Source organism: Micromesistius poutassou, assembly GCF_964030765.1.
Source record: "Micromesistius poutassou genome assembly, chromosome: 10".
NCBI classification, from domain to species: Eukaryota; Metazoa; Chordata; class Actinopteri; order Gadiformes; family Gadidae; genus Micromesistius; species Micromesistius poutassou.
The window spans coordinates 13,149,378-13,164,438 of record NC_140280.1 but is presented as its reverse complement, the minus strand read 5'-3'; the positions used below and the strand labels follow the sequence as shown (position 1 = coordinate 13,164,438).

Below are 15,061 nucleotides of genomic sequence, written 5' to 3'. Positions count from 1 at the left end.
CGCGCACCCCCCCTCGCAGTCCGTGGCAAAAGTCACATGTTACGGTAATCCTACACGCCACGTCCAGCCGTAGCGAGGGCTAATTATTTCCACGCGGACCTTTGAAGTGATACTGGTGCTGCAGACCACTACTAAACTTACTATGCAGCACGTCACCTTACAATGAGTCAACCCCAGGTCCGCAAAACAACAACAACAACCGAAAGTAAAAACAGCTTGCGTCTGGGTTAGTAAGCAGGACCCGGTCGGGCACCGACCCAACAGGGCCGGGCAGACACAGCACAGCTCCTGCTTGTCCTCTGCACACACACACACCTACCTAGAATCACATCAGCATGTGCCATTTCCAATACATTCTCACACACACACACACACACACACACACACACACACACACACACACACACACACACACACACACACACACACACACACACACACACACACACACACACACACACACACACACACACACCCCTCAGTCTCCTAGGCAGATTGCAAGTGACATCCCCCAAGGTAAGTGGCTGATGGCACCAGAAGGGGCTTCCAGGAGGTCAGGGATAAGGGGGCTTGGCTGAACACACGGGGTTTTACTTAATCACGGTGCCCGGGGTCTTGTGTAACTCCACCAGCTGTCCTAACCGGTAACCCCCCCCACCCGACCCCCCCCCCCACATCCACACGGACAGCAGAACGAGTCAGAGAAACTAACCACGCCGTTGCAAGAGTGACAACTTTGAACTTAGAGTGTACCAGGAGTGTACCAGAGTCTCAGACCAAACCAGAGCAATGACACGGGCGGAAATAAGGGGGAGGAGCTGCTTTGGCACGCACGGACACGTGGAAAGGGCTCACGTACACGAGGGAGAACCGTGATAACAGCTTCGGCTTGAAGAGGGGAAGGCATTGCGAGGGGCGTACAGTGTGGGGGGGGGCAGGGAGGGTCAGCCCCTTGAGCTCGGTCCAACGTGTGACACAGGCACCATGCTGCTCTTGCAACAGGTTGCACAGGTACCAAGATGTAGGAATTAGTGCATGGTAATATCAAATGAAAGACAAAGGAACCCGCTGTCGTGAAGTGTAGTTAAAATGTTAAATTGTTTTGTGCTGGTTGAAATAATCTCATTTCGAGGGTGACCGGATCCTTTGCTATAGCATGCATCACATCCCATAACAACATATTTGACAGTGCCACATCCCAGCTGAGAAAAGGCTGAATCAAATATAGAATTTCCACCCAGTGACACACTGGCCTGCTTGCATTTAAAAACCCTTCAGTCAGCATGTACAGCCGTTTCTCACACACACACACACACACACACACACACACACACACACACTATTAGCAGCGGCGGCCCAGGCCACTTCCAAGCCATTCAACCCATCCGTTTTTCACCGCTTTGTTAGCGTAGCGACTTACCTTTATTGGCTTCCATAGCGGCCAGCGGTGTTTGGGGTTTAGGGGGCTCCTTGCCGCTCTTCTGGGCTGGCTCCGCCTTAGAGGCCTGCGGGGGCTCGGGGGGGCCGGGCTCAGCGGCGGCGGAGGAGGAGGGAGGCGAGGGCTCCTCTGCAGCAGCCTCGTTGGCCATGGAGCGGGTGGTGATCCGGCCCTTGCGGCGGCCCTGGCTGTTGGCCGTCTTCCTGCCGCGCGGCGTGCTCTGCTCCTTGCCGTCCTCGTCCTCCCCGCCGTCGCACTTGTCTTTGTCCTTACCGATGTCCCTGGGGGGGGGGGGGGGGGGGGGGGCGGGGAAAAAGGTTTAGTGTACGAATAAAAGGAGGCCTCGGGACTTCAGATGGCTCACTTGAAGCGAAATACTTGATAAAAGTTTTCTGAATATAGATTTTTATTGGCAGTAATGTTGTGTTGTTGCTGGCACTCGTTTGGAATAAGAGACTATTCGGAAACGCATGAGAAGTCTTTGGAAAGTAATTTAAAGTGTAAGCCCCTCTCATGAGCAGGAGCTAGGTGAAAGTGAGGGGTCTTGCCTTCAATGACCCGTTAAGTTACCGTGGCGGTTCAAAACGACAGCAGCAGACCAGGCGTCGTAGCCGGAACGGCAAGAGATGCTCCCTAAGGCCCATTTTTCTGAATCTAAATGGAAGACCGTTGGGTCCCCACAATGAGCATCCAGAGCGCCAGCCTCCTTAAATAGAGGCTCAAATCAAGTCCATCTCATTGGTAGGAGGGCCAAGAGAGGGTGAGTCCGAGTCTACAGCCGTGCTGCAGAGCAGCTGCTTGACCAGGGCTGGACCGACGCTGACACCCTCCACCCAGGTCCCATCTCACCTGGAGTCCTCCTTCTCATCTTTTTCTTCCTCGTCTCTCTTCTCCTCGTCCTCTTTCTTCTCTGCCTTTTCCGATTTGTCCTCTTCGGCTTTTTCTTCTACCTTGTCTTCTTGCGAGGGACGTGTGATTTGCTGCGAGAAAAGAACTCAGTCAGTCATTTGTTTCGCTCTCTGACAACTCGAATCATGATTGGTATTTTTATATCAAACAACAACAAGACATGACAACACAGATAATCCGAGCCCTTCGCAACGGAAAGCTCTTTCTGTATCGACGACTACACAGCAGAAATGACAAGTGACAAGTGAGTTATCAGTCTATTGGTCTTCCCCATTCACATTTCACACTCACGATCGTGAAAGTGACGGACAACATAAAGCTCAACTGCTCTTTATTGCGTCTCCAGCCCCACCGGGCTGCACACAATCCTCCAAAACTAGCACGACAAGATAAGAAGGCTAAGGGGGGGTAATATGCCAGGCGTGTCACAAGTTCACCTCCTCCTACCATCAGCAGAAACATGAGGCACCCAAACATTGGAACGACTGCGATACAGATAGCGTCCTCTGGATCAGTGCCAGGGAACAGCCTGATGCCGATCAAAGAAAAATAAAGGATCAGAGCCACAAAGCAATCAGGCCTCCATACCACCCTCATGGAGCAGGGCAGGGCAGCATTCCTCATCATAGATTCTGCCGTGACACACAGACACACACACACACAGACACACACACACACACACACACACACACACACACACACACACACACAGACACACACACACACAGACACACACACACACGAGTGTTCCATGAAAGTGCTGTGCTGGAACAAGTCGGACTATGCCAAGCCATGCTGGTACCAGATGGGGCCAAGGAATGTGCTTAACTCAGTGGTGGGAGCAGAAAAAAGAAACGCAGGCAGACAGGGGGACAGAGATATAATTAAAACAGAAGGAGGAGAGAAAAAAAAATAAAAACAGAGGTCGAGGCTGTCTAGGGTTAGGGACGTTTATTCCACACCGACGTGGCTCGGCGCAAGACCTAGTCACCAGCATGGCTTCTGAGTGGCTGTCTACTCTCTCTCTTGAGTGCGCGCAAACGTCCTGTTTCTGTCTTCCTTTGCGTGACCTGGCTTTTTTTATTACAAAGCAGAGTCTGCGAACTGAAAGAATGCCGGGAGCATTTTGGACCAGTCAGTCCTCCGTAGCCGTCTCCTGCCTGTGCCTACTTTTAGTCCTGTGTCACCCGAGTGACTGCCCCAAGCACTCGCCACAGTGAGAGGCGGGCACGGTCATACGCCGGTAAAGAGCCACCTACTTTCCCCTTCCTCAACAGCTGCATTGGCTTTGGGGGATGCAGCTGTAGGTCAACTGAAATGACGCCGTCCTGTTGGAATTTCTGCTCCATAGGCGTTGATGGACTCAATCGCATGGATGGATGAATATATAAAAAGACAAATACATAATGTACACATGCAAATGTGCACATCTTTACCAGTTGTTTTTTTCACCCGTATTTTAAACTGACGTGTCCTGCGTGTTATTGGACACAATCAGGGCAATGAGATCCCCTATCTCGTCCATCAACACCACCACCAGCGTCTCAACCCTGGCCTCTGTACATGTGCTCCACTGAGATGCTTTCCTGAGTTTTCTCTTGATTTTAATTTAGATGAAGCACATTCCTGATAAGGCACAAATATTTAGAGAGCTTACGTTTCCCCCCGGATCCTCAGCCGATCCACAAGAACCTGGGGTTATGAGACGACGAGACTAGCCTTGGGCCACTTGAGGTATTTTCCCCTTTCAAGCTGCATTTGTAAACCTTGCGTGTTACCTAAACCTTAATGTTTTGGAAAAAAGCTTGATAAATTGTAAAAGTCCAGAATCTGCTCTATCAGTTAGCAGCAACCGCAAATAAACGACAATAGAAAAAAATGTTTAATCGTTGATTAAACATAGATTAAACACATTAGAGTCCATATGCAACACTGATACCGCGCGTATAAAATAGGTAATGTAGTCCAAATTCACAACATTGGAGAGCGTTGTCTCCGCCCCCCCTCCCCCTCCCCCAAAGACTCAATGCTTGCGTGGGTTGCCAAGTTGTGGACCCTGAACTAACACGAGCACGAGAAGAGCAGAGTGCAACATGATATTTACAAGCGCAATTATTATATTTTAATAATTAATATTTTAATGAAAAGTCACGACGAGTCCCACACTGTCAGTTAATCAGTATAGGTTTGCAATATAGTATATATACTGTTTGCAAATCATAATCCAGCTCATGTGGCATCCATCTTGGAATCCTTCTGGGCTCTGAGCTGCATCTTTCAAATGCAACTCCAAGATGTTTTAGCCGGGCTCTGGTCACAGAGCGTTTTCAAAAGAGGAAGAGTCCTTTTAGGTAGGAGAATCTACGACAATCTCAGTTGAACCAGTTCAGTCGCTTGCTTCCATGGCTGCAGCACGCCGTGTTTGCGTGCCAATTAATTTCATGTCTGGCAACACAGGCTACATAGAGAATAGTGAATCATTACACACAGGCCAAGACTAACACAAATGTTCCCACCCGGAACGGAAATTTAAAAAGGAGAAAATACTGGCTGTGGGATCCTTGGTAAGCCAGTATTTCGACCTGGCATGTTTCCTTAATTTCTCATGTCATATTATGGTCATTCTATGATTTACTACTGTACATATGTTACATATAGCTCCTTCACTTATTATTTATAAATGACCAGAGCCTGCTTTGTATGACAACCAGGCTAAAACATTTGTAAATGTATCCATGTTTGCAAGCAACTTTTGGGCACTTTACTAAATCCAATTGCTAAATTAATGCCTATAAAGATATTCATTGATTATCCAAATCTGAATGAAATCTGTAGAAACTGCTGTTAGGTAAGAAGAGTGAAGAACATTCATTCTTTATATAAATGAGGACCAGATGTTTAGGTGAGTGTGTGAGTGTCGTTACCAAGGTGACGTTGAGAACCGGGACACATTAGGAGCTGCCTGCGCAGGGGTCTGAAGGCTTATGACACATGGACCACCAGAGTCATTTGTCTCTCGTCCTATAACGATGTCAGCAGAGATATACCAGAGAATTCACTGCACTCTGATAAGAGTCATCTTGCCCATCGCTCATAGCTGATATAAATACGATAATACTTCCAGTTAAAAACGATAATAAGTTAGTTTACAATTTAAACTTTTTCTTACATATTATTTGTGTGCCAGACAGAAGTCCTACAAGATAACCTTGAACTTCTGAATGTGTAGAAACAACTCCCAGTCATCAGTCAGCATTTCAAACCACCATAGAGTTATTCTGGAGTAAACTTGAGCTTTCGTGCAAGAGGTGCAGCCCAACATAGATAGCTGCAAGATGATCTCAAGGCGAGTGGAAGTGTTAGAACTGGCAGTCTGCCACACAGCCCTCTTCCTTTGTACTGGGACAAGGAAATTACAGCCAATCTGAGTAATTACTCATCAGACTTTAGCCCTGGACATTAGCACTAGACATGATGACCTGACATGCTGGAGTCAATTCAGTGATGCAGCACTTTTATCAAACCATATTTCCTATTAACCGCTGTGCCAGGATATGCCATGCAATAAAAAGCTACATTCATAGATCCCCACAGTGGTATTTGACATTTAAAGTGATTTAAAGTAATGATAGCCCTGTTGGCTTGAAGAATGTATATCCTTCTTTGGTAATAGGATAGCTGGAGCTCCTGGATCAAGTTTTATCCATATAATATAATAACTAAGTGGATTAGGTATTTGGATTTAATTAAAATGCAATTTATTACAATATTTCATTAACGACACGAGTATTCATGCATATTCTCCCACACTTAACAACCTTCATTGAAAACTAGCCTTCAAAAGGTTCCTAGTAGAAATAACTGACTACCTTACAATATATAGGCCAAGGACTACATGTTGAGTAATAGGAGTGGGAGGGAGACGGCCAGAGACCGAGAACACATGAGGTTGGGGGGGGGGGGGGGGGGGGGGGAAGAGAGAGCGAGAGAGAAAGAGAGAAAGAGAGAGAGAAATGTGGCAGAGAGAAATGTGGCAGAGAAAAAGAGACACAGCCAGACAGGGAGAGCAGAAGACAGTGCGTAACCCAAATTCTTTTTCTTTCTTTTTTTTTTTTTTATATCACAAACGAAAGTAAACAGTCACAACTGAACCAACTGTACTCGTGGCAAAAACCACAGTTAAAAAACGGAAAGAGACAGAGCAAATTCGCCTCAACACCCTCGCTGACGTACCTTTAAGCTCATTTGTTGCCGGTCACGAAAAAAAAGCATTTGGTTCGCAGCAGGCCACGGCTCTCTGGCACTGCAGATGCGGGCTTAGCCTCCGGTCGGGCCATGGCAGAGGCAGCGGGAGCGGCGGAGAGGCGCGGGTGCACCATGGTGGGGCTCCTTAGAAGGGCTGCCTGGCCACAACACCGCTGCATGGATTCCAGGAAAGCGTGTCATCGGGCCGCTTAAGCCGCCCAAAGAATTGTCCATCTCACATGCACGCACTAATCTACGCAGGGTCACCCAAGGTAATCCCTGCCGAGCGCTCCTCTTTGATTGGCACTCACAGCAGCACAGTGAGTTTTTTGGGCCTGTCAGATGGCCCGGGTCGTACCACTGCGCCGTAACTTAGAGGGGTGTCCCTTTTTTTTTTTTTTTTTTTTTTTTTTTTTAAAGGAACGTAAGATCTGAGAAGTAAACGAGGGAGGGAGAGAAAAACACAGCGCCGATACTCAGCAGATAGCCGCTGCCAATGCTGACTCTGAGGCTGTGGATTTTTTATTTTTTTTATTTCTAACTTTCTGTGGCTGCTCTTGCATTTCCCTGCCGTTGGATCTACCCACGCTGTAAGCTCTCCTTCTCGCCCCAACTAGTTAACTTTAGTCATTCCGTGTGTGCAGCACAGTAGCAGTGAGTAATAAGTTAATAAGTACAGGTTTGAACACTGCTACTCCAGCCCCCCCCCGCCCTCCCATGATCATATATAATGGGGCAATGTCCTCAAAGTGAACAAATACATTTCCTTACCGATACGATACCAATACGATAGTTTGGTCAACGTTTTCTAACAAGCGGTGGAGCCATTTGCCTGTCCAGGCTATCATTTAGATGGTCACACTGTCTAAGCGATCAGCTCCCTGCCCCCAATAATCTTTAATAACACAGCTTAGAAAAGCGGAACTGCAGCCTGACTCTCCGAAAGGAGCCGCTCTCGTTTCACACAGAGACACGGTCTAACAGGATGACGTCCCCGCTCCAGACTGCTGCTGTACGCCTCATGTGACCTGACCCATTTGCCTGACTGCATGCTCCATATCCAAATTCAATGTCCGTTACAGGAACCTGACATTAACACGGAAGGGGAATGGAAGGGGCGTATAGTCTGGCCAGCCGTTCTCAGTAACTGCCCTGACTTGGGGCACTGGGGGACTGTTTGAAATATGCAAGTTTTATTATTTGACTACCCCTTTCCTCGGTTCACAAAGTAATCTGGAAAATGGCTTCCACTTGGGCCAGGCAAAATCAGTAAGGTTTAAAAAAGAAAATACTAATTTGCATGCATGTTTTCACTAATTTGGCATTGTTAGCTCAAGTATATCAGCAGTTTTCTGAAAATGACCTTGTGCAGATGTGTAGTGTGTACTCGTTTCCATGGCTGCAGGATGTTCGTGTCAGATGGCTCACTTATCACATAAGGTTGAACGCTGATCATTGCTCGGAGGTTTATCAACTCACTGGACAATTACCGGCTATTGGCCAGGGCCCAGTTGAGCCAGATTTGGTCGAATGGAAACCATTTCAATGCTCATGGATGCCCCCCACCCTAGGCAACCGCTTTTTAGTCACAAGTTATTTCGATGGTGAAACAAATCGGTTGACTGCGGAGTGAAAAAACCAATAAGTTAAATGAAAGCCAGATAACATTAGAAATGAATCCACGCGATACTAGTTGGTCTGTTTACACAGATGCCCAAGGGCCTCGAAATAGAGGAAGAACAGAATCGTTGTCAAAGCTGGGGAGCATCTTTGAAAGGCATAGGAAAATATACTGCCCTGCCATTAACGACAATAAAATTCACGCAGTGAAAGCCCATCTTGTGGAACCACAGGGACGGATAAACACTTCTTGAAACATTTTTTAAAACCACATTAGAGGGTATAGAAGAATTATGATTTACTGAAGTCCTGCACCTGCAGGCACATACAAAGAGCGATGGATAACAAAATCAAAAAAGACGACCGCAGCAAAATCGGTCAATCCTGAGCAAACATTTCTAAACTGTTGACCCGCTGCTGGCCCGGTAACAATGTGAGGTTGTCTGCTGGGTCTGTGAGAGAGGCTCCGAGGTGAACTCACTGGAGCATTTTCAGAATGGTGTGCATATAGTAGTATTATTAGGGACCGAGCCAAACTTGGCAAGGACCCTATTGAAACCCTCATGATTATTCTTCTTCTTATTATTATTTTTCAGAACTTTGACTGCATTTTTCCCCCCCTGCACATATTCGAAAACTCATTTTTATTTGGCACATTTGTGGGGACTGGTGAAAAATTTGATATTCTAGCCCTCAAATTCACATTCGCCCCTAGGTGGCGCTATAGTAACTGTTCAAAAGTGCAAACTTTGCACAAGCAGCACGCGTCACCGGTTTGACCTACACTCATGAAACTTTGCACACACATGAAAATCCTCATGATGAACAAAAAAGTCTCTTGAACTGAACACTTCCGGTAGCCATATTTTCCGCCATTTTGAATTTAGTGAAAAACAGTAAATTCCCCAAGGATCCCAGGGTTTTCGACTTTGACCAAAATCCTTTGGCACATATCATATATGGCCCATTATCTTCAATCTGACTTAAGGATTAGTCTGTACAATAAAGTTTAGAGCACCAATGAGTTCTAAAAGGGGTGTGGTTGAAACCTCGAAAATAGTTAATTGCTCATATCAACGTCAAGTTGGACGCCTATGATGTTGGCCCCAATACAAAAGTTGTTCAGAATCAAATTCTGAACAAGAATAAGTCAACAATTTTTCAAATGGGGCGTGGCATCGAAATGGGCGTGGCCTGACACTAAAATCGCCACAGTTCATAGACGCAATGTTTGATTTGAGCGGGACCAACTCAGTGGCCGTTACGTACCAAAGTTCTAACTGCTCACCAAAAATTAAGTCGATTTAAAAAACAACATGGGCGCCAGAGCCTCAAAATCACTGTGCGGAGACCGTAATAGTTATGAATATGAAATTCACGGCACACGTGTAAACTGGTGCCGATAGCTCACATACCAAAATTCGTGTTTCTATTTTTTGTAGCGCCCCCTACAGGAACTTTAAAAAGCAGCCCCTGCGCCACGTTTCACCAATATGTATGAAACTCAGTATTCACGTACAATGTGCCCATACCTACAGAAAAGCCTCTTGGACCCATGCCCCAAACCCCACAGGAAGTCGGCTATTTGCATTTCTAATTTTCACTTTTGGCGGCCATTTTGAATTTTTTTCACTTTTTTGCCTTGTGAACTCCTCCTAGGGAATTTATCGGATCTGCTTCAAAATTGGTCAGTACAGTCATGAAGTGGTGCTGAATAAACGCTGTGCTATTTGTGACTGTACGTTGAAGGGCGTGTCCGTGGCGTGCCGTCAAACTTGGCCATTTTGAATAATTCTGTGGTCTTGAATTTGAACAAACAAACTCCTAGGGAATTTGTATTTCAACTAACTCCTCCTAGGGTATTTATCGGATCGTTGATGTAGGGTTAATGAACATGTAATTCAGTTAAATGTGGTCTTACATGTTAATGTCAAAACAATCAGTAGGACACCACAGGGCACCTCTGCTTCTACAGATTACATAAATTCGCGAAATTATTTTAAAACTGCGCTCTTTTAAAACTGCGTGCAGTGATGAACGGGACCTCGTGCCGGCTTGCGGCTGCGTCACGTGCGGTCCTAACATGTGCACATCTTGCCAGCACACATGTTACGACGGCACGTGACGCGGCCGCAAGCCGGCGCGATTTTTTTTTAAAACTGCGCGCAGTGATGAACGGGACCTCGTACCGGCGGCCGCAAGCCGGCGCGAGGTCCCGTTCATCACTGCGCGCAGTTTTAATTACTATTATACTTCACTATACTATTATCGGTCAACTTCAGAGGCTGTCTAACCGTGCCTGTTGGTATCACAATCCTTCCTGGGCCTGGCGTTTACCGTAGCCAATGCCTGTGTTCACCTCGCTGGGGCTGGAATGGACCACATAACTCAAAAGCTCACTGGTGAAGTCGCTCACCAAACGAGACCATGTCCCTCCAGCTAAACTTTTTTCTAAACCGCCACAAAATATTTTTCTAAAGTGGAGGGTATAGTTAAGTGGTTCCCCTACATCATAATACTATTGTTTCTGCCTTAAAAATGGTTTTAAAAATAGTTTCCCCTAGTGCACCCCTCGATTGTATCATCCTTATAATTGATATAGATGACCTCATAAATGGCTCCAGACTAAACGTAGGAAGCATTAAGATAAAAAGTGGCCTATATGTTTGAATGAACAACAGTATTGTGAAAGACACACGGTGGGATGGATACAAATTCCAAACAGCAAACTGTTTGCACTGACATTAACACCAAATAAATGTGCCATTTGTGTGTGTTATGTTTAGTTGTTTTACAATTTTGGTTGGAGTGCATGCACCAGAGACCTGCTGGAATCACTGGTCGCACATTAAAGCCTCCTGCTCCTGGGCTCATCAGCGCAGTGCACAGGGGTTACTGTGGGAACGTGGGTTTTATCTTTAGTGTTATTGATCCTTTTTACGACCGTATCATCAGTTCATATCACAGCTACAGTACTACCAATTCTTTACTGCAGTAAATATATTTGTATATATATTCTATGTTCTATTTAGTATATAATATAGTACATACATATATGATATATATTAATATTATATTCTTTAAAACAACCTTGTAGACACAACTTACATCATCATGTCCTCAGGGAACATAAGACATGCCAATAAACTACGGTTCCCGTTACCCAAACAGCTTCAAACACAAAACAAGAAGACCGCGACCGATATGTTCAAGAGTGCAACCAAAAGCCCAGAAGAAAAACATTGATGTATACTCATATACAGTTGGGGTGACGAACTTGATGTGGGCTGAAAAGCCAACCTGACTAATAGTCATGTACTTGTTCACTCATCTCACTCTCTGCTCTCCTCTTCCCTCCAGGCCAACAAAAACAATGGGGGAGCTCTAAGCTAGGTCAACCAGGTAAATAAAGCCTGATTTATACCAGGTACTCACCCGCTGCCCTCTGTAAATCAGGCAGCTCAGGTTATTTTATAATGACCCGGGTTCTTCAAACATCATGCTGGTGGAAAGCCCCCGCTAATCCGAGCACCACGACTGAGCAGGGAGCTTTCCCCTCGATTAGCAGTACGGAGATGAAGAGACGATGGAGGAGGAGGGGGGGGCACTTTAAATACCAGCCAGAAAAAAAGAAAACGTTTGTGGACACTGGAGGGCCTTTAGCTGTGCTACGCAGGTCAAGACATATTGATTAGACACAGATGTCTTGTTAGCCATACATGCATGATAGATGAAGTGAAAACAGAGGACTCGAGAGCTGTGCTCTGGAGGAAACACCAGCAGGCCTTTCTCGCTCCCCGTCCATTTTACACTGAACCCTCCATGGGAAAGACAGAGGGTCGGGTGGAAACAGGGGGTTGGTTTCCCCGCTTCAACAGGTCCGGCCGCACTTCATGTGTCGAGTGTACCGCTCAAAACCATGAACCGAAAAATGAAGAATTACCAAGATTCAAACGTGAGCTTCGATCTAATCAATGAGCGAGGAGCAGAGACAGCGGACGGCTCGCCATTGTACACATACACAACACGGTTCTCCTCACGGTTCACTTTAAATGTTGTTGTTGCACTGGGGTCCAGCTGGGTCTGGTCGGAAGGGGGCCAACAATGTGTGTTTTTGAGACAGAGATCAATGTAAAGTGGATCACAGAGTGGGTCCAAAATGCATAATAGACCCCTTAGCCAGATATGGGTTTCAGATGTGAAGGGTGGATGGAGAAAACCATCAAATGGATTCTGGAAAACCCGGCAGTGCACAAAAATAAATATTACCCGTGAAAAAGGAAAATCGAATTCAAAGAAAAAAAAAAACGACACAAGGTGCAAGGGAAAACAAAGGGCCAACTTTACCTGGTTCCTCCCTCTTCGCCGGCCGTAGTTGCGTCTCACCAGAGTCTTGTAGTTGTGGTTCTTCTTGGTGAGGTAGTAGTAGAGGACACAGTCTGACACACACTGAAACAAGACAGGTTCAAAGTTAATGTCTCAAGGACAATCGAATGAAACCGTACGATCGAATGAAATCCGTACGCTGTGACACACACACACACACACACACACACACACACACACACACACACACACACACACACACACACACACACACACACACACACACACACACACACACACACACACACACGTCGAGTGAAAGTATGGAGGGACGCATGAAAGTGCACCAACCCTGCATGCAGACCTGCCCTGGTGGCGCAACACGATAAGAGCTCAAGGGCCATCTACCGATTAAGATAAGACACAATCTCACGTGAATTTCCGTTCCCAAGGAAAGTTAAGCTCCCTTTGGCCTCTGTCTGGTTTTCATTTGTCTAATAATTAAATGACGCAAGACAACCGACCGATCGGCCCTCCTCACAGAGAGAACAGGCAACAGTGGGCTGCGTCCCGGTTGAACATTCCTTGACAGTGACCAAGAGAAGTGCAGAGTGCTCTCCAGCACACCAATGTAAACACAACACAGAAAAGAAGGATTGCACTGCTATGTCAACAGTAGGTCTCTGGAGGGAGACCCCCCTCCGTTTACATAGCTGCGTTCGTCGCCGGCATGGTGTGCGTTAGCAACAGCCCTGCAGATGACGGGGATTTACTGGTATTTGTATTAAGTCAATTCGGTAGATGCTCTTATCCAGGGGGATTCATGACGCACGTGTCATTAATAAAATAAGGCATCTTGTACGAGGACGCCTGGGGACGCTGGAGATCAAACCCAGTAACATTTGGCTGGGAGTCAAACTGGGAATATTATACTATCCCACCCACTAACCATAGCAACGCGAATGTTTACAGTATAGTAAAACACCGGCCCAGTCTAGCCACCCAGGAAGAGGGCCGTCTTTACATGCAAAGGACTACCGTCACATGAATGACTTTTGCTTCATTACGTTTCGCGCCGCACCTCTGTGTTTGACTCTGAGCCCACACGTTTAACACTATGAGTCATCAGGGTGTGACCTGGAGTGTGCAGCACATGTCTGAGAATGCAACAAATGACTGCTGTGACATCACGGGTTCACAACCTTAAGGGGTTTGGACATGATTTGGTAGGACAACTTATGAACTATTATGGATAATAATAATAATAATAGACATAAATAACTTTTCTGTTTCAGAATTCGCAGAACCAAAGCCTGGTGGATGGGTCACCAATGGTAGGATCACAATGCGGTTATGCATTATAAGTATTTACATCATTTTCCATAAAAAACTGCTCACCTTTCTCTCAAGGTAAGAAGCAATGAGGCCAAAGTTCTTGGGATGTTGCAGAAACCTTTATAAAAAAACAAAACAGACGAGACGTTGTGGTGATTAGTAACTACATACAACACACACACACACACACACACACACACACACACACACACACACACACACACACACACACACACACACACACACACACACACACACACACACACACACACACTTCAAGCTTGAATTCAATGGGTGGCATTCAAGAAAGAAAACAGATCACAAACGCAGACATGGATTGGTAAGAGCAACGCAACAACAATGCCACCGGAGGTCCTGCACTCACTTCTCCTTGAAGATCTCCTTCTCGTGCTCCGTCCAGACGTTCATGAAGCCCCGGGCTTTGTACACGATCATGGGGTCGTCCATGAGGCCGTTGAGGTTGATGAACCTCACCCGCCGCTGCTCCGTGTCGTACATCATGGGGGGGATGACGGACAGCTGTCTCATCTGCTTCTCGTTGTTCTGTTTCGGGACGGGGGGGGGGGGAAGAGAGGGGACACGAGCCTGGGGTCAGTGTGGGACTCTCATCTAGGAGTTGGGCGATTCATAGACTTCAAGGATTGGCGGGATGGTATAGGGGATAGGGGGTTGAACTTCAAACCGAGAGGTACTGGGTTTGAATCCCAATGGCTGCACCCGAGCCTGTAGGCCTCCTGGAGCAAGGAGGCTTAACCCTTGACCGGCTCCTTAAATACACCCAGCTCACCAAGTTCACGGTGTGTGTGGCTTTGGAAGGCAGCGCCAACTGACTAAACAGGCATTCATTGTACAATAGAAAATATGACGTGTACTTCTGACCCACCTCCTGTTCAGAAAGGCCGTCGATGATTTCGGAGATCTCGTGCTCGCTCCTTGCTATGGTGGCAGACAGACCTGTTCCTCTCTGGCCAACCCTGAGGCAGAAACACGAAGGGGTGAACAAAGTACACATCCAAGTCATGTACAATTCTAATGTCACTTTGAAACCGCTACTACCAAAAGGCGGTTTTCCTGAACGCTCGTCATCCATTCTAAACCACTAGGCCGTTTCGGTTGGTCCAACTGGTGCATTTCTGAACAAATACAAGGAGATGATGGAGGACAGTG

The 15,061-nt window shown here is 46.5% G+C and overlaps 1 protein-coding gene across 5 annotated transcripts in view; it reads right to left on the bottom strand.

The window, feature by feature from the left end:
• Positions 1-15,061, bottom strand: part of ncor1 (nuclear receptor corepressor 1) — a 54,367-nt gene that overhangs the window by 25,919 nt on the left and 13,387 nt on the right. For 4 of the 5 annotated variants that reach the window (XM_084473779.1, XM_084473781.1, XM_084473782.1 and 1 more), the window contains exons 11-16: positions 14,778-14,868; positions 14,259-14,437; positions 13,937-13,991; positions 12,560-12,661; positions 2,288-2,418; positions 1,421-1,719 (exon numbers count right to left, since the gene is read on the bottom strand). In XM_084473779.1, the coding sequence (XP_084329905.1) occupies positions 1,421-1,719; positions 2,288-2,418; positions 12,560-12,661; positions 13,937-13,991; positions 14,259-14,437; positions 14,778-14,868 (857 nt within the window). Of the gene's footprint in view, positions 1-1,420; positions 1,720-2,287; positions 2,419-6,580; positions 6,845-12,559; positions 12,662-13,936; positions 13,992-14,258; positions 14,438-14,777; positions 14,869-15,061 lie in introns of those variants that run through there. The other variant, XM_084473783.1, reaches the window with a different exon arrangement.